The 20,484-nt window shown below is 42.5% G+C and overlaps 1 protein-coding gene across 8 annotated transcripts in view; it reads right to left on the bottom strand.

Annotated features, from left to right (window-relative positions):
- Positions 1-20,484, bottom strand: part of R3HDM1 (R3H domain containing 1) — a 546,502-nt gene that overhangs the window by 156,586 nt on the left and 369,432 nt on the right. For 6 of the 8 annotated variants that reach the window (XM_053698246.1, XM_053698242.1, XM_053698243.1 and 3 more), the window contains one exon: positions 16,771-16,872. The exons of the other annotated variants lie outside the window; for them this stretch is intronic. In XM_053698246.1, the coding sequence (XP_053554221.1) occupies positions 16,771-16,872 (102 nt within the window). The remainder of the gene's footprint in view (positions 1-16,770; positions 16,873-20,484) is intronic. 8 annotated transcript variants of the gene reach the window in all.

Here is a 20,484-nt window from a genome sequence, read left to right as displayed (position 1 = left end):
TGGAGCGCCCACACCCCGGAATGAAATGTCTGTTTGTTCAGGAAGTCCGCTTCCCAGTTGTCCAACCCTGGAATGTGGATGGCAGATAGACAGCAATTGTGAATTTCTGCCCATTGAGCAATCCAATCCACCTCTTCATGGCAAAGGAGCTCCAAGTTCCTCCCTGGAGGTTGATGTAATCCACTGAGGTGATATTGCCCGACTAGAAAATGAAAAACCGGGCTAAGGACAACTGAGGCCAAGCCATCAGAGCATTGTAACTTGCTGACAACTCCAAGCAGTAAATGGAGAGAGCAGACTCTTCCCGAGTCCATAGGCCCTGCGTCCTAAACAAGTCCCAGACTGCTCCCCAGCCCAGCAGGCTGGCATTCGTGATCACAATCACCCAGGAATGTCTCCAGAAGCAAACGCCCTGAGACAGATACTCCTGAAAAAACAGAATTTATGCTTACCTGATAAATTACTTTCTCTTACGGTGTATCCAATCCACGGATTCATCCTTGTGGGATATTCTCAATCCCTACAGGAAGTGGCAAAGAGAGCACACAGCAGAGCTGTCCATATAGCTCCCCTCAGGCTCCGCCCCCCCAGTCATTCGACCGACGGTTAGGAGAAAAACAGAATTTATGCTTACCTGATAAATTACTTTCTCCAACGGTGTGTCCGGTCCACGGCGTCATCCTTACTTGTGGGGATATTCTCTTCCCCAACAGGAAATGGCAAAGAGCCCAGCAAAGCTGGTCACATGATCCCTCCTAGGCTCCGCCTTCCCCAGTCATTCGACCGACGTAAAGGAGGAATATGCATAGGAGAAATCATATGATACCGTGGTGACTGTAGTTAGAGAAAATAATTCATCAGACCTGATTAAAAAACCAGGGCGGGCCGTGGACCGGACACACCGTTGGAGAAAGTAATTTATCAGGTAAGCATAAATTCTGTTTTCTCCAACATAGGTGTGTCCGGTCCACGGCGTCATCCTTACTTGTGGGAACCAATACCAAAGCTTTAGGACACGGATGATGGGAGGGAGCAAATCAGGTCACCTAGATGGAAGGCACCACGGCTTGCAAAACCTTTCTCCCAAAAATAGCCTCAGAAGAAGCAAAAGTATCAAATTTGTAAAATTTTGTAAAAGTGTGCAGTGAAGACCAAGTCGCTGCCTTACATATCTGATCAACAGAAGCCTCGTTCTTGAAGGCCCATGTGGAAGCCACAGCCCTAGTGGAGTGAGCTGTGATTCTTTCAGGAGGCTGCCGTCCGGCAGTCTCATAAGCCAATCGGATGATGCTTTTAAGCCAAAAAGAGAGAGAGGTAGAAGTTGCTTTTTGACCTCTCCTTTTACCAGAATAAACAACAAACAAGGAAGATGTTTGTCTGAAATCCTTTGTAGCCTCTAAATAGAATTTTAGAGCACGAACTACATCCAAATTGTGCAACAAACGTTCCTTCTTTGAAACTGGATTCGGACACAAAGAAGGCACAACTATCTCCTGGTTAATATTTTTGTTAGAAACAACTTTCGGAAGAAAACCAGGTTTAGTACGCAAAACCACCTTATCTGCATGGAACACCAGATAAGGAGGAGAACACTGCAGAGCAGATAACTCTGAAACTCTTCTAGCAGAAGAAATTGCAACCAAAAACAAAACTTTCCAAGATAATAACTTAATATCTACGGAATGTAAGGGTTCAAACGGAACCCCTTGAAGAACTGAAATAAATAAATTGAGACTCCAAAGAGGAGTCAAAGGTTTGTAAACAGGCTTGATTATAACCAGAGCCTGAACAAAAGCTTGAACATCTGGCACAGCCGCCAGCTTTTTGTGAAGTAAAACAGATAAAGCAGAAATCTGTCCCTTCAAAGAACTTGCAGATAATCCTTTCTCCAAACCCTCTTGTAGAAAGGATAGAATTTTAGGAATTTTTACCCTGTTCCATGGGAATCCTTTCGATTCGCACCAACAGATATATTTCTTCCATACTTTATGGTAAATTTTTCTAGTTACAGGCTTTCTAGCCTGAATAAGAGTATCAATGACAGAATCTGAGAACCCACGCTTTGATAAAATCAAGCGTTCAATCTCCAAGCAGTCAGTTGGAGTGAGGCCAGATTCGGATGTTCGAACGGACCTTGAACAAGAAGGTCCCGTCTCAAAGGTAGCTTCCATGGTGGAGCCGATGACATATTCACCAGGTCTGCATACCAAGTTCTGCGTGGCCACGCAGGAGCTATCAAGATCACCGAAGCCCTCTCCTGATTGATCCTGGCTACCAGCCTGGGAATGAGAGGAAACGGTGGGAATACATAGGCTAGGTTGAAGGTCCAAGGTGCTACTAGTGCATCTACTAGAGTCGCCTTGGGATCCCTGGATCTGGACCCGTAGCAAGGAACCTTGAAGTTCTGACGAGACGCCATCAGATCCATGTCTGGAATGCCCCATAATTGAGTTATGTGGGCAAAGATTTCCGGATGGAGTTCCCACTCCCCCGGATGAAATGTCTGACGACTCAGAAAATCCGCTTCCCAATTTTCCACTCCTGGGATGTGGATTGCAGACAAGTGGCAGGAGTGAATCTCCGCCCATTGAATTACTTTGGTCACTTCTTCCATCGCCAGGGAACTCCTTGTTTCCCCCTGATGGTTGATATATGCAACAGTCGTCATGTTGTCTGATTGAAACCTTATGAATTTGGCCTTTGCTAGTTGAGGCCAAGCCTTGAGAGCATTGAATATCGCTCTCAGTTCCAGAATGTTTATCGGGAGAAGAGATTCTTCCCGAGACCATAGACCCTGAGCTTTCAGGGAGTTCCAGACCGCGCCCCAGCCCACCAGACTGGCGTCGGTCGTGACAATGACCCACTCTGGTCTGCGGAAGCTCATCCCTTGAGACAGGTTGTCCAGGGTCAGCCACCAACGGAGTGAATCTCTGGTCCTCTGATCTACTTGGATCGTCGGGGACAAGTCTGTATAATCCCCATTCCACTGTCTGAGCATGCACAGTTGTAATGGTCTTAGATGAATCAGCGCAAAAGGAACTATGTCCATTGCCGCAACCATCAAACCTATTACTTCCATGCACTGCGCTATGGAAGGAAGAAGAACAGAATGAAGTACTTGACAAGAGCTTAGAAGTTTTGATTTTCTGGCCTCTGTCAGAAAAATCTTCATTTCTAAGGAGTCTATTATTGTACCCAAGAAGGGAACTCTTGTTGACGGGAATAGAAAACTTTTTTCTACGTTCACTTTCCACCCGTGAGATCTGAGAAAGGCTAGGACAATGTCCGTATGAGCCTTTGCTTGTGGCAGAGACGACGCTTGAATTAGAATGTCGTCCAAGTAAGGTACTACTGCAATGCCCCTTGGCCTTAGCACCGCTAGAAGGGACCCTAGTACCTTTGTGAAAATTCTTGGAGCAGTGGCTAATCCGAATGGAAGTGCCACAAACTGGTAATGCCTGTCCAGAAAGGCGAATCTTAGGAACCGATGATGTTCCTTGTGGATAGGAATATGTAGATACGCATCCTTTAAATCCACCGTGGTCATGAATTGACCTTCCTGGATGGTAGGAAGAATTGTCCGAATGGTTTCCATTTTGAACGATGGAACCCTGAGAAATTTGTTTAGGATCTTGAGATCCAAAATTGGCCTGAATGTTCCCTCTTTTTTGGGAACTATGAACAGATTGGAGTAAAACCCCATCCCTTGTTCTCCTAATGGAACAGGATGAATCACTCCCATTTTTAACAGGTCTTCTACACAATGTAAGAATGCCTGTCTTTTTATTTGGTCTGAAGACAATTGAGACCTGTGGAACCTTCCCCTTGGGGGTAGTTCCTTGAATTCCAGGAGATAACCTTGAGAAACTATTTCTAGCGCCCAAGGATCCTGAACATCTCTTGCCCAAGCCTGAGCGAAGAGAGAGAGTCTGCCCCCCACCAGATCCGGTCCCGGATCGGGGGCCAGCATCTCATGCTGTCTTGGTAGCGGTAGCAGGCTTCTTGGCCTGCTTACCTTTGTTCCAGCCTTGCATCGGTCTCCAGGCTGGCTTGGTTTGAGAAGAATTACCCTCTTGCTTAGAGGATGTAGAGTTTGAGGCTGGTCCGTTTCTGCGAAAGGGACGAAAATTTATTTTATTTTTAGCCTTAAAAGACCTATCCTGAGGAAGGGCGTGGCCCTTTCCCCCAGTGATGTCTGAAATAATCTCTTTCAAGTCAGGGCCAAACAGCGTTTTCCCCTTGAAAGGGATGTTAAGCAATTTGTTCTTGGAGGACACATCCGCTGACCAAGACTTTAGCCAAAGCGCTCTGCGCGCCACAATAGCAAAACCTGAATTTTTCGCCGCTAATCTAGCTAATTGCAAAGTGGCGTCTAAGGTAAAAGAGTTAGCCAATTTAAGTGCTTGAACTCTGTCCATAACCTCCTCATAACAAGATGCTTTATTGAGCGACTTTTCTAGTTCTTCGAACCAGAAACACGCTGCTGTAGTGACAGGAACAATGCATGAAATTGGTTGTAGAAGGTAACCTTGCTGAACAAACATCTTTTTAAGCAAACCCTCTAATTTTTTATCCATAGGATCTTTGAAAGCACAACTATCTTCTATAGGGATAGTGGTGCGTTTGTTTAGAGTAGAAACCGCCCCCTCGACCTTGGGGACTGTCTGTCATAAGTCCTTCCTGGGGTCGACCATAGGAAATAATTTCTTAAATATAGGGGGAGGGACAAAAGGTATGCCGGGCCTTTCCCATTCTTTATTTACAATGTCCGCCACCCGCTTGGGTATAGGAAAAGCTTCGGGGGGCACCGGGACCTCTAGGAACTTGTCCATCTTACATAATTTCTCTGGAATGACCAAATTGTCACAATCATCCAGAGTAGATAACACCTCCTTAAGCAGAGCGCGGAGATGTTCCAATTTAAATTTGAATGTAATAACGTCAGGTTCAGCTTGTTGAGAAATTTTTCCTGAATCTGAAATTTCTCCCTCAGACAAAACCTCCCTGGCCCCTTCAGACTGGTGTAAGGGCATGTCAGAACCATTATCATCAGCGTCCTCATGCTCTTCAGTATCTAAAACAGAGCAGTCACGCTTTCGCTGATAAGTGGGCATTTTGGCTAAAATGTTTTTAATAGAATTATCCATTACAGCCGTTAATTGTTGCATAGTAAGGAGGATTGGCGCACTAGATGCACTAGGGACCTCCTGAGTGGGCAAGACTGGTGTAGACATGGAAGGAGATGATGCAGTACCATGCTTACTCCCCTCACTTAAGGAATCAGTTTGGGCAACATTATTATCAGTGGCATCATTGTCCCTACTTTGTTTGTCACATTCATCACATATATTTAAATGGAGAGGAACCTTGGCTTCCGAACATACAGAACATCGTCTATCTGCTAGTTCAGACATGTTAATAGGCATAAACTTGATAACAAAGCACAAAAAACAGAATTTATGTTTACCTGATAAATTACTTTCTCCAACGGTGTGTCCGGTCCACGGCGTCATCCTTACTTGTGGGATATTCTCTTCCCCAACAGGAAATGGCAAACACACATGATCCCTCCTAGGCTCCGCCTTCCCCAGTCATTCGACCGACGTAAAGGAGGAATATTTGCATAGGAGAAATCATATGATACCGTGGTGACTGTAGTTAAAGAAAATGTGTGGTCATGAATTGACCTTCCTGGATGGAAGGAAGAATTGTCCGAATGGTTTCCATTTTGAACGATGGAACCTTGAGAAACTTGTTTAGGATCTTGAGATCTAAGATTGGTCTGAATGTTCCCTCTTTTTTGGGAACTATGAACAGATTGGAGTAGAATCCCATCCCTTGTTCTCCTAATGGAACAGGATGAATCACTCCCATTTTTAACAGGTCTTCTACACAATGTAAGAATGCCTGTCTTTTTATGTGGTCTGAAGACAATTGAGACCTGTGGAACCTCCCCCTTGGGGGAAGCTCCTTGAATTCCAGAAGATAACCTTGGGAGACTATTTCTAGCGCCCAAGGATCCAGAACATCTCTTGCCCAAGCCTGAGCGAAGAGAGAAAGTCTGCCCCCCACCAGATCCGGTCCCGGATCGGGGGCCAACATCTCATGCTGTCTTGGTAGCAGTGGCAGGTTTCTTGGCCTGCTTACCTTTGTTCCAGCCTTGCATTGGCCTCCAGGCTGGCTTGGTTTGAGAAGTATTACCCTCTTGCTTAGAGGATGTAGCACTTGGGGCTGGTCCATTTCTGCGAAAGGGACGAAAATTTGGTTTATTTTTAGCCTTAAAAGACCTATCCTGAGGAAGGGCGTGGCCCTTACCCCCAGTGATATCAGAAATAATCTCTTTCAAGTCAGGGCCAAACAGCGTTTTCCCCTTGAAAGGTATGTTAAGCAATTTGTTCTTGGAAGACGCATCCGCTGACCAAGATTTTAGCCAAAGCGCTCTGCGCGCCACAATAGCAAACCCCGAATTTTTCGCCGCTAATCTAGCCAATTGCAAAGTGGCGTCTAAAGTAAAAGAGTTAGCCAATTTGAGAGCATGAATTCTGTCCATAATCTCCTCATAAGAAGAATCTTTATTGAGCGACTTTTCTAGTTCATCGAACCAGAAACACGCTGCTGTAGTGACAGGAACCATGCATGAAATTGGTTGTAGAAGGTAACCTTGCTGAACAAACATCTTTTTAAGCAAACCCTCTAATTTTTTATCCATAGGATCTTTGAAAGCACAACTATCTTCTATAGGGATAGTAGTGCGTTTGTTTAGAGTAGAAACCGCCCCCTCGACCTTGGGGACTGTCTGCCATAAGTCCTTTCTGGGGTCGACCATAGGAAACAATTTCTTAAATATAGGGGGAGGGACAAAAAGGTATGCCGGGCCTTTCCCATTCTTTGTTTACAATGTCCGCCACCCGCTTGGGTATAGAAAAAGCTTCGGGGGGCCCCGGGACCTCTAGGAACTTGTCCATCTTACATAATTTCTCTGGAATGACCAAATTCTCACAATCATCCAGAGTAGATAACACCTCCTTAAGCAGAGCGCGGAGATGTTCCAATTTAAATTTGAATGTAATCACATCAGGTTCAGCTTGTTGAGAAATTTTCCCTGAATCTGAAATTTCTCCCTCAGACAAAACCTCCCTGGCCCCCTCAGACTGGTGTAGGGGCACTTCAGAACCAATATCATCAGCGTCCTCATGCTCTTCAGTATTTTCTAAAACAGAGCAGTCGCGCTTTCGCTGATAAGTGGGCATTTTGGCTAAAATGTTTTTGATAGAATTATCCATTACAGCCGTTAATTGTTGCATAGTAAGGAGTATTGGCGCACTAGATGTACTAGCGGCCTCCTGTGTGGGCAAGACTGGCGTAGACGAAGGAGGGGATGATGCAGTACCATGCTTACTCCCCTCACTTGAGGAATCATCTTGGGCATCATTTTCTCTAAATTTTGTGTCACATAAATCACATCTATTTAAATGAGAAGGAACCTTGGCTTCCCCACATACAGAACATAGTCTATCTGATAGTTCAGACATGTTAAACAGGCATAAACTTGATAACAAAGTACAAAAAACGTTTTAAAATAAAACCGTTACTGTCACTTTAAATTTTAAACTGAACACACTATTACTGGAAATGTGAAAAAGTATGAAGGAATTGTTCACCACAGTGTCTTAAAGCCTTAAAAGTATTGCACACCAAATTTGAAAGCTTTAACTCTTAAAATAACGGAACTGGAGCCGTTTTTATATTTAACCCCTATACAGTCCCTGGTATCTGCTTTGCTGAGACCCAACCAAGCCCAAAGGGGAATACGATACCAAATGACGCCTTCAGTAAGCTTTTTCTATGTATCTGAGCTCCTCACACATGCATCTGCATGTCTTGCTTCCCAAAAACAACTGCGCAATAGAGGCGCGAAAATGAGGCTCTGCCTATGATTAGAGAAGGCCCCCAGTGAAAAAGGTGTCCAATACAGTGCCTGCCGGTTATTTTACATAATTCCCAAGAATAAAATAACTCCTCAAAACTATGAAGTATTAAAAATGCTTATATATCAATCGTTTTAGCCCAGAAAAATGTCTACCAGTCTTTAAAGCCCTTGTGAAGCCCTTTATTCTTATTTAATAAAAATGGCTTACCGGATCCCATAGGGAAAATGACAGCTTCCAGCATTACCAAGTCTTGTTAGAAATGTGTCATACCTCAAGCAGCAAAAGTCTGCTCACTGTTTCCCCCAACTGAAGTTAATTCCTCTCAACAGTCCTGTGTGGAAACAGCCATCGATTTTAGTAACGGTTGCTAAAATCATTTTCCTCTTACAAACAGAAATCTTCATCTCTTTTCTGTTTCAGAGTAAATAGTACATACCAGCACTATTTTAAAATAACAAACTCTTGATTGAAGAATAAAAACTACATTTAAACACCAAAAAACTCTAAGCCATCTCCGTGGAGATGTTGCCTGTACAACGGCAAAGAGAATGACTGGGGAAGGCGGAGCCTAGGAGGGATCATGTGACCAGCTTTGCTGGGCTCTTTGCCATTTCCTGTTGGGGAAGAGAATATCCCACAAGTAAGGATGACGCCGTGGACCGGACACACCTATGTTGGAGAAAACGTATTAAAATAAAACCGTTACTGTCTCTTTAAATTTTAAACTGAACACACTTTATTACTGAATATGCGAAAAAGTATGAAGGAATTGTTCAAAATTCACCAAAATTTCACCACGGTGTCTTAAAGCCTTAAAAGTATTGCACACCAAATTTGAAAGCTTTAACTCTTAAAATAACGGAACTGGAGCCGTTTTTACATTTAACCCCTATACAGTCCCTGGTATCTGCTTTGCTGAGACCCAACCAAGCCCAGAGGGGAATATGATACCAAATGACGCCTTCAATAAGCTTTTTCAGTGGATCTGAGCTCCTCACACATGCATCTGCATGCCTTGCTTCTCAAAAACAACTGCGCATTAGTGGCGCGAAAATGAGGCTCTGCCTATGACTAGAAAAGGCCCCCAGTGAAAAAGGTGTCCAATACAGTGCCTGCCGTTTTTTTAACAGAATTCCCAAGATTAAAATAACTCTCCAAAGTTATAAACCATTAAATATGCTTATAAAGTAATCGTTTTAGCCCAGAAAAATGTCTACCAGTCTTTAAAGCCCTTGTGAAGCCCTTTATTCTTATATTAAAAATTAAGAAAATGGCTTACCGGATCCCATAGGGAAAATGACAGCTTCCAGCATTACCAAGTCTTGTTAGAAATGTGTCATACCTCAAGCAGCAAAAGTCTGCTCACTGTTTCCCCCAACTGAAGTTAATTCATCTCAACAGTCCTGTGTGGAAACAGCCATCGATTTTAGTAACAGTTGCTAAAATCATTTTCCTCTTACAAACAGAAATCTTCATCTCCTTTCTGTTTCAGAGTAAATAGTACATACCAGCACTATTTTAAAATAACAAACTCTTGATTGAAGAATAAAAACTACATCTAAACACCAAAAAACTCTTAGCCATCTCCGTGGAGATGTTGCCTGTGCAACGGCAAAGAGAATGACTGGGGAAGGCGGAGCCTAGGAGGGATCATGTGACCAGCTTTGCTGGGCTCTTTGCCATTTCCTGTTGGGGAAGAGAATATCCCCACAAGTAAGGATGACGCCGTGGACCGGACACACCTATGTTGGAGAAAAGGAGAAACCATAGGGTGCAGTGGTGACTGTAGTTTTACAAAAATAAATTTGAACCTGACTTAATTGCCAGGGCGGGCCGTGGACTGGATACACCGTAAGAGAAAGTAATTTATCAGGTAAGCATAAATTCTGTTTTCTCTTACATGGTGTATCCAGTCCACGGATTCATCCTTACTTGTGGGATACCAATACCAAAGCTTTAGGACACGGATGAAGGGAGGGAACAAGTCAGGTAACCTAAACGGAAGGCACCACTGCTTGCAAAACCTTTCTCCCAAAAATAGCCTCCGAAGAAGCAAAAGTATCAAATTTGTAAAATTTGGCAAATGTATGCAGTGAAGACCAAGTCGCTGCCTTACAAATCTGTTCAACAGAAGCCTCATTCTTGAAAGCCCATGTGGAAGCCACAGCTCTAGTGGAATGAGCTGTAATTCGATCAGGAGGCTGCTGTCCAGCAGTCTCATAAGCCAATCGGATGATGCTTTTCAGCCAGAAGGAAAGAGAGGCAGCAGTCGCTTTCTGACCTCTCCTCTTACCAGAATAGACAACAAACAAAGATGTTTGTCTGAAATCTTTAGTTGCCTTTAAATAGAATTTTAAAGCACGAACCACATCAAGATTGTGTAACAGACGTTCCTTCTTAGAAACTGGATTAGGGCACAGAGAAGGAACAATAATTTCCTGGTTAATATTCTTATTAGAAACCACTTTTGGAAGCAAACCAGGTTTGGTACGCAAAACAACCTTATCTGCATGGAACACCAGATAGGGTGAATTACACTGCAAAGCAGACAATTCAGAAACTCTTCGAGCAGAAGAAATAGTTACCAAAAACAAAACTTTCCAAGATAATAACTTAATATCTATGGAATGCAAAGGTTCAAACGGAACCCCTTGAAGAACTGAAAGAACTAAATTTAGACTCCATGGAGGAGCCACAGGTTTGTAGACAGGCTTGATTCTAACTAGGGCCTGTGCAAACGCCTGAACGTCTGGTACAGCTACCAGACGCTTGTGTAACAGGATAGACAGAGCAGATATCTGTCCCTTTAAGGATCTAGCTGACAAACCTTTCTCCAATCCTTCTTGGAGAAAAGACAATATCCTTGGAATCCTAACCTTACTCCACGAGTAACCCTTGGAATCGCACCAGCAAAGATATTTCCGCCATATCTTATTGTAAATTTTCCTGGTGACAAGCTTTCTGGCCTGGATCAGAGTATCTATAACTGATTCAGAGAACCCACGCTTAGCTAGAATTAAGCGTTCAATCTCCAAGCAGTCAGTTGCAGAGAAACTAGATTTGGATGCTTGAATGGACCCTGAATTAGAAGATCCCGCCTCGAAGGCAGTTTCCATGGTGGAGCCGATGACATGTCCACTAGGTCTGCATACCAAGTCCTGCGTGGCCACGCAGGCGCTATCAGAATTACTGAAGCCTTCTTCTGTTTGATTCTGGCTACTAGCCGAGGGAGAAGAGGAAACGGTGGAAAGACATAAGCTAGACTGAATGACCAAGGCGCTACTAAAGCATCTATCAATGCCGCCTTGGGATCCCTGGATCTGGATCCGTAAAGGGGAAGTTTGGTGTTCTGACGGGACGCCATCAGATCCAATTCTGGAATGCCCCATAGCTGGGTCAGCTGAGCAAAAACCTCCGGGTGGAGTTCCCACTCCCCCGGATGAAAAGCCTGACGACTCAGAAAATCCGCCTCCCAGTTGTCTACTCCTGGGATGTGAATTGCAGATAGATGGCAGGAGTGATCCTCCGCCCATTTGATGATCTTGGTTACTTCCTTCATCACTAGGGAACTCTTTGTTCCTCCCTGATGATTGATGTACGTTACAGTCGTGATGTTGTCCGACTGAAATCTGATGAATTTGGCCTCCGCTAGTTGAGGCCATGCCTGGAGCGTATTGAATATCGCTCTCAGTTCCAAAATGTTTATCGGGAGAAGAGATTCTTCCCGAGACCATAGACCCTGAGCTTTCAGGGAGTCCCAGACCGGACCCCAGCCTAACAGACTGGCATTGGTCGTGACAATGATCCACTCCGGTCTGCGGAAACTCATTCCCTGAGACAGGTGATCCTGAGACAACCACCAGAGAAGAGAGTCTCTGGTTTTCTGGTCCATTTGTATTTGAGGAGACAAATCTGCATAATCCCCATTCCACTGTTTGAGCATGCACAGTTGCAGTGGTCTTAGATGAATTCGGGCAAAAGGGACTACGTCCATTGCCGCAACCATTAAACCAATTACCTCCATGCACTGAGCCACAGAAGGCCGAGGAATGGAATGAAGAACTCGGCAAGTATTCAAAAGTTTTGACCTCCTGACCTCTGTCAGAAAGATTTTCATTTCTACCAAGTCTATTAGTGTTCCCAGGAAGGGAACCCTTGTGAGCGGGGACAGAGAACTTTTTTCGACGTTCACCTTCCACCCGTGAGACCTTAGAAAGGCCAGAACAATGTCCGTATGAGCCTTGGCTCTGTGGAAAGACGACGCCTGAATTAAGATATCGGCTAAGTAAGGAGCTACTGCGATGCCCAGCGGTCTTAGAACCGCTAGAAGGGACCCTAGCACCTTTGTGAAAATTCTGGGAGCGGTGGCCAACCCGAAAGGAAGGGCCACAAACTGGTAATGCGTGTCCAGAAAGGCGAACCTTAGGAACTGATGATGATCTTTGTGGATAGGAATATGTAGGTACGCATCCTTTAGATCCACGGTAGTCATATATTGACCTTCCTGGATCATCGGCAAGATTGTCCGAATGGTTTCCATTTTAAAAGATGGAACTCTGAGGAATTTGTTTAGAATTTTTAGATCCAGGATTGGCCTGAAAGGTCCCTCCTTTTTGGGAACTACAAACAGGTTTGAGTAAAATCCCAGTCCTTGTTCTGCAATTGGAACTGGTTGAATCACTCCCATCTTTAGAAGATCTTCTAAACAGCGTAAGAATGCCTGTTTCTTTGTCTGGTCTTAAGACAAACGAGAAATGTGGAACCTTCCCCTTGGGGGAGAGTCCTTGAATTCTAGAAGATACCCCTGAGCCACAATTTCTAATGCCCAGGGATCTGTAACATCTCTTGCCCAAGCCTGAGCAAAGAGAGAAAGTCTGCCCCCTACTAGATCCGGTCCCGGATCGGGGCTACCCCTTCATGCTATCTTGGTAGCAGGCGCAGGCTTCTTGGCCTGTTTACCCTTCTTCCAGCCCTGCAAGGGTTTCCAGGTTGCTTTGGGCTGTGAAGCGTTACCCTCTTGCTTTGCGGCAGCAGAGGTTGAAGCAGGTCCGCTCCTGAAGTTGCGAAAGGAGCGAAAATTAGCCTTGTTTTTGGCCTTAAACGGTCTATCCTGCGGGAGGGCATGGCCCTTCCACCCAGTGATATCCGCGATAATTTCTTTCAACTCGGGACCAAAAAGGGTCTTGCCCTTGAAAGGAATATTTAGTAATTTTGTTTTGGACGACACGTCAGCCGACCATGATTTGAGCCAAAGCGCTCTCCGCACCATAATGGCAAAACCAGAATTTTTCGCCGATAACTTAGCTAATTGTAAAGCGGCATCTGTGATAAAAGAATTCGCCAGCTTTAGAGCATGAATTCTATCCATGACTTAGTCATATGAAGTCTCCCTCTGGAGCGACTCCTCCAGCGCCTCAAACCAAAAAGCCGCTGCAGTAGTTACAGGAATAATGCAGGCAATTAGCTGAAGAAGGAAACCTTGCTGAACAAACATTTTCTTCAGCAAACCTTCCAATTTTTGATCCATAGGATCTTTAAAAGCACAACTGTCTTCTATTGGTATAGTTGTACGCTTAGCAAGTGTTGAAACTGCTCCCTCTACCTTAGGGACCGTCTGCCACTCGTCCCGCCTGGGGTCATTTATGGGGAACATTTTCTTAAAGATAGGAGGGGGAACAAAAGGTACACCTGGTCTCTCCCACTCCCTAGTCACAATATCCGCCACCCTCTTCGGGATCGGAAACGCATCAGTGTATACAGGGACCTCTAAAAACCTGTCCATTTTACATAATTTTTCTGGGACCACCATGGGGTCACAATCATCCAGCGTAGCTAAAACCTCCTTAAGCAGGACGCGGAGGTGTTCCAGCTTAAATTTAAACGCTAAGGAATCTGAATCTGCCCGCTGAGAAACTTTTCCTGTGTCAGAAATTTCTCCTTCGGACAGACCATCCCTCACTGCCACTTCAGAGTGTTGTGAGGGTACAACAGATAAATCATCCAAAGCTTCTGATTGCTCATCCTCTGTTCTTAAAACTGAGCTATCACGCTTTTTTGGAAAAACTGGCAGTTTGGATAGAAATGCTGCAAGGGAATTATCCATGACTGATGCTAATTGTTGTAATGTAATAGGGCACAATGCGCTAGAGGTACTAGGCAACGCTTGCGCGGGCGTAACTGATGTCGACACATGGGGAGAGGAAGGAGGGCTATCCTCATTACCTTCCGTCAAAGAATCATCTTGTGCTACATTTTTAAAAGTGTCACTGCATGGTCATTAAAATGTTTAGATACCTTAGCACACTTTAAACACAAATGCAATGGGGGTACCGCCATGGCTTTTAAACACATAGAACAAGGTCTATCTGTAGGCTCAGACATGTTAGACAGACTTAGATAGCACTCAAATACAAAAAAATCCACTTTTTGAAAAAACGTTACTGTGCCTTTAAATAATAAAAAGCACACACTTTACCAAATCTAAAAAAAAATCCGATCTTTATGAAATGTAAACCATATGATCCTAATGCTTTGAAATAATTGCACACCAAGTTTCAAGCCAATTAACCCCTTATTGCCCAAACCGGAGCAAATTGAAGCTGGCCACCGGTTTAACACACTACAGCACTATGCCACAGTCTCTGCTGTGGCCCTACCTTCCTTGGGGATTAGTTTTGGAACAAAAATAAGCCTCCCTGTAGTCCTCCTGCAATCTCTGGACTCTACATGTGAAGCTGCATGAAGATGTCTTGCAAAAGAACTGCGCAACTGAGGCGCGAAAATTAGGCCCCCTCCCTCTTCACTCCCGAGTTGTGGGGCCTTCCTAAGCCAAATTAGGTGTCTAAAATTATGCCAGGCGTATAAAACCCCTAAAAAGTGTTCCAAACATAATAAACACTTGTGCAAAGGTCAGATTATAGTAAAAAATAATCGATTTTCCCCATAACAGTGTCCACCAGTGATTTAAGCCCTTTTAACTAAGCCATCCTTCTATACTGAGTCTCAGAATATGGCTTACCTTCCCACATGGGGATTTCTGTCAGTCTTCTAGCATTACCAAGTCTTGTTAGAAAAAAAGTGACTGAGCATACCTTAAGCAGTTAAGCCTGCAAACTGTTCCCCCCAACTGAAGTTCTCCGGTACTCAACAGTCCTGTGTGGGAACAGCAATGGATTTTAGTTACAACATGCTAAAATCTTTTTCCTCTCAGCAGAAATCTTCATCACTTTCTGCCTCAGAGTAAATAGTACAAACCGGCACTATTTTAAAATAACAAACTTGATTGAAGAAATAAAAACTACAAATCTAACACCACATACTCTTTACCCTCCCGTGGAGATGCTACTTGTTAGAGCGGCAAAGAGAATGACTGGGGGGCGGAGCCTGAGGGGAGCTATATGGACAGCTTTGTCCTAACATTACAAAGGGCCCTCAACCCCTTCAGTGCAGCCTCCTAGCCCCAGAAGACAAAAAAGGCACTTACCTGCAGCTCTAGCTGTCCGGCAGGAGGACAGCTCACACGGTATGAGAGGATGCCACTCCTCACAGAGACCACTGGAAGAGAGAAAGAGCAGAGTACACCAACTCTGGCTTTCTATACCAGGGCAGCAACCTGTTAGGAAAACGCAGTGAGGACCACCTCACAAGTTCCTTACTGCTTTAAAGCCACCACTGCCCTACTGAATGGACTGAAGTCGAATACAGCTATACCAAAGCCTTGAAAAAAGGGAAAGAACAGAGTAAACCTACCCTGGCTTTTTTAAAATCTTGCTTGTAACAAAAGAAATCCACTTTTCTTAAGACACCAAAAACTTTACCACCTTCATGCACCAAGGCAAAGACAATGACTGGGGTTTTGGGAAAGGGAAGTGATACTTGACAGTTTGGCTGTGTTGCTCTTTGCCTCCTCCTGCTGGCCAGGAGTGATATTCCCAACAGTAAATGATGACGTTGTGGACTCACCATATCTTAGGAAAGAAATGTATACTTTTCATTTTCATTCAATATTCTGAAGTTAAAAGAGAAATAATATCCGTAAATACATTTCATGCACTTTCCTCTAGTTATGGGTGCCACCATTTTAGAACCAATGTTTTACTGCATGTATATTAAGGAAAGTTGCTGCACACATGCAAAAACGTCAGCCCTTGAATGCAGTGTTTGCTAGATTTCTACTAGGTGGCACACAACATGTTTTTAGTGGTTAATGTCCCTTTAACAGACATTTTCCAACTTTCTATTAAAAAATGGACTAGCTAATGGCAAATTCTGTTCAAGCACAGAATTATTACAAATTCGCAAGAGTTCATGGTTTCCACTCAATTCATAGAAAACAGCCCAGATTTTGCGCAATAAGCACAGCTTTACAATGTTACAGTAATTGAATTAGATGTCTATAGAAAACTAGTTTTTCGTTGTGCTGTGATGAAATAACTAACGAGGAACATAAATGTCTCTTTGAAAATGCACCTGTGCTTCACATTCTAAAAATGATTAATAATACATTACTCATAGAGAACCATTTTCTGTATTAAACTTATTTTAGGAGCTAAACTGCAAGGCCAGATCTCATTTCTTTGTATTCTTTTTGCAAGTCAAAAATATTTGCAACATGATAAATCTTAGCAATCACACAAAAGTTTAAAACAAAAAGTATGTCTTTACAGAACAGGGTAATTTAGTACAACAGAGATGCTTATCTTTGTTAAATCAAGTCAAATACATTCTGATACAAGGAGTATCAAAATCTATTACATGATATACAGCATATAGTCTGGACACACATGCAGAAAACTTCAAACTTATAATACATGTAGAAGAATAGAGCAGAAGATAGTACCACAGTGTACGGCTGAGTAGGTGAGACTGGCAGGAGCGAGGGTGGATAAGAGACTGCGGAGTACTGAACAGGCTGCGAAGAGGACGACAGAGATCGGCTAGGCTGAAGGAGTAACAGTTGGAAAAACTTGGTTAATAAGAGGAAAATGGATATGGAAAAGATCTAGCAGCACTGTGCAATTATTTATTATTACTTTGTGTACTGTATAAACATGCAAATCATTGCTTAATATTAAACATATAAAGAAGGCCAGCTATGATTACTGCAGGTCATTTAAGGGGCACAGAATTCCCAACTGCCTTGAAAACAAGTGACGTTAAAACTAGATGCTCTAGTCCTCATACAAATCAGTACCTGTGTGCAACTACAGTATTTGAGTATGAATTAGTCTTCCATTTTCAACCTTTGGCTAATAATTTAATCAGAAGAGGAATTTCTCAGCGTCACTAAATTAACTAGACTCCTCTGCAAAGGCATTTTTTTTTTTTTTGTTTGGACAAAGTTAAGAACTGGAGTACAAGTGGCAATTGTAAAACTTGATCTGGACTGGGAGTAAAAAGCAGCCCTGGAAAAATTAGAGACCAGCCCTATATTGTAAATGCGTGTGAGTGTGTGTGTGTGTATATATATATATATATATTAAATAAACAGGTCTCGGTCTCGCACTCTCCGCTGTGAAAACACAAACTTTTTAATTGAACTGTGACGTTTCGGGGTAGTTAGCCCCTTCCTCAGACAGATAAATAAATATATATATATATATATATATATATATATTTATTATGTGTATACACACACACATAGGAGGGGAGATGAGGGGAGAAAGCAGTAGTAGTATGGTGTTAATTGAAAAGTTATAAGCATTTCCACATACTACTAGTGTGTCAAAAGTACTATTAACTTTAAATATATACTGCTGGTTCATATGGTGTACTGACTCCTATTTAACATGATTTTGAATGTGATTGCTTAATTCTGAACACAGCTACATCCCCAGTTATAAAAGGGTGTTCACACTTATGCAACCATATTATTACAAATGTGTGCTAAAAGCAACCACTAGATGGAGCCGGTTTACAAGAAATCACAAACAAATCAATATTACAGCCACTTCTGAGGATTTTTTTATTTATCAAAAAATCGCAAACTCTCGCGGTTTTGAAATCGCATATGCGATTAATCGTGCAGCTTTAATATATCTATATATATCTATACACACACATACACACAGGTCAATATTGCCCATATTAGAACGCTCCGCAAAACCGGAAAGGACACCATATCCGGCGTACATTTATGCGTTCCAACATTGAACATCAATCCCCTCACAGAAAGTGTACACAGCGACTGATTAAAGGTAATGAACAGTCCCATATAACTAATTTATGGGAAATTCCATAGTGGGTAATGTTTAATGAATACTACACAATGTGTTTTGACCTTGTTCTATATTATTTAATAAACCGGAAGTGAAGCAACTTCCGGTTTCAGTGGAACGCATGGCGTGCGTTCCACTGTGCAACTTAGGAACCTAAGAGAGAGAGAGAGGGAGGGAGGGAGGGAGGGACAGACAGAGAAAATAACTCATTGTGTAGTTCACTAAATCTAGACGGGCCAGAAGGCTTGTTTTTACCACAGAAAACCTCTGGAATACATTGTTTCCAATGCAGCAAAGGATTCTGGGTAAGATATGCAAATTCGGTTCACAATGACTAACCTTTTTTTACTTCAAGTCTGTTTTTCAGCAGATTCACTTAACGCCAAAGCATTGCTGTTCACACAGCTTATAAGCTTAGCTAGGGTGAATTTGTTTTCCGGCAAAATACAACAACATTTAAAATTAGGGGGAGGTAAAAGGTGAGTTTAAAATCCTCCACTACGCATAAAATAGAGAAAATAACTCATTGTGTAGTTCATTAACAAATCAAGACAAACCAGAAGGCTTGTTTTCCCACAGAAAACCTCTGGAATACATTGTTTCCAATGCAGCAATATATATATATATATATACATACACACACATAATTATAATATATATATATATATATATATATATATATATATATATATATATATATATATAGATAGATAGATATATATATATATATATAGATACATACATACATATATATTTGTTGTGATTGCTTCTAACCTACCATTTGACAAAATAACGAATCTGCCCCATAGGTGTGGTGTGGGCACCCTGTAGTGGCACAGAACTGACAGGTAGGAGAGCAGCCACACGCAAGTGACAGAATGGCAGCCCCACAGGATCTGACAAGGGATCAGGACCTCTAGCTTGCTCCCTCCTTATCACACTCTGCACGCGAACAGTGTCAGGTTCTAACCCACGCCCCGTCATCCCACCCTCACCCTGGTGCTGGTTAAACAAACAGACCTGTTTCATAACCTTCCAAAAAGGTTTACAAGTAACATAGGTGAGCAGGTTCTTCACCCCATTTACAGCCACAAACAGAAAAAAACCCCCACATAGTTAAATGGACATAATACTCATATGCTAAATCACTTGAAAGTGATGCAGCATAACTGTAAAAAGCTGACATGAAAATTTCACCTAAGAATCTCTATGTAAAAAAGGAAGTTATTTTACCTAAATTTCTTCAGCTCATCAGAGTAAGTGCTGTATAAAAAAATTATACTTCAGCTGCAGTCCAGCTGCAAGTTGAAAAACAAATTGAAAAAGCAATAACCAATCAGTAGTGTTAAGGTAATGCTTTGCCTTTGCTGTGATCTCATTATCAATTTTTCTTCGTTCTCTTGCTATCTTTATTTGAAAAAAGTTATCAAAGCTTTTTTTTGTTAAGCCCTGGATAGCACTTTTTTATTGATGGATGAATCTATCCACCAATCAGCAAGAACAACCCAGGTTGTTCACCAAAAATGGTCCGGCATCTAAACTTACATTCTTGCATTTCAAATAAAGATACCAAGAGAATGAAGAACATTTGATAATAGGAGTAAATTAGAAAGTTAGTAAAAATGTCATTCTCTATCTGAATCACAAAAGAAAAAAAATGGGTTCAGTGTCCCTTTAATGTATGTGCATTAAAATTTTGACCGGAATGTCCCTTTAATGTCTCTTTACAATGGGGTGTGAATACTTAGGAAATTTGTGGTAAAATATCTTCCTTTTTAACATAGAGATGTTCAGGTGACATTTGTAAATATCACCTTTTAACAGCTATGCTGCATCACTTTCAAGTGCTTCAACATTTGGGTATCATGTCCCTTTAACATTAGCTTTGAGGAGGCAGTGCTCATCTGTACCAGAGAAGAACACAGCCAGCGAATTTAGGTTATTTATATGTCACCTCTAAAAGATGTAAAGCACACCGTTCTGTGCAAGTAACAATGCAATTAAATCAATTATCTAACACATTAGAACACTTTATTATGTTCTTGTATGTCCCTTTAAACAAGTGACCAGAGTGAATAAAAAAAAACTTAAATTATGCTTACCAGATAATTTTCTTTTCTTCTGACGGGGAGAGTCCACAGCTGCATTCATTACTTTTGGGAAATACAGAACCTGGCCACCAGGAGGAGGCAAAGACACCCCAGCCAATGGCTTAAATACCTACCCCACTTCCCTCATCCCCCAGTCATTCTGCCAAGGGAACAAGGAACAGAAGGAGAAATATCAGGGTAAAAAAAAAAAAAATGTGCCAGAAGAACAAATTAAGGCCACCCCAT

This window comes from Bombina bombina, chromosome 1 (genome assembly GCF_027579735.1).
Source record: "Bombina bombina isolate aBomBom1 chromosome 1, aBomBom1.pri, whole genome shotgun sequence".
NCBI lineage: Eukaryota > Metazoa > Chordata > Amphibia > Anura > Bombinatoridae > Bombina > Bombina bombina.
This window is presented reverse-complemented; position numbering and strand designations above follow the sequence as displayed.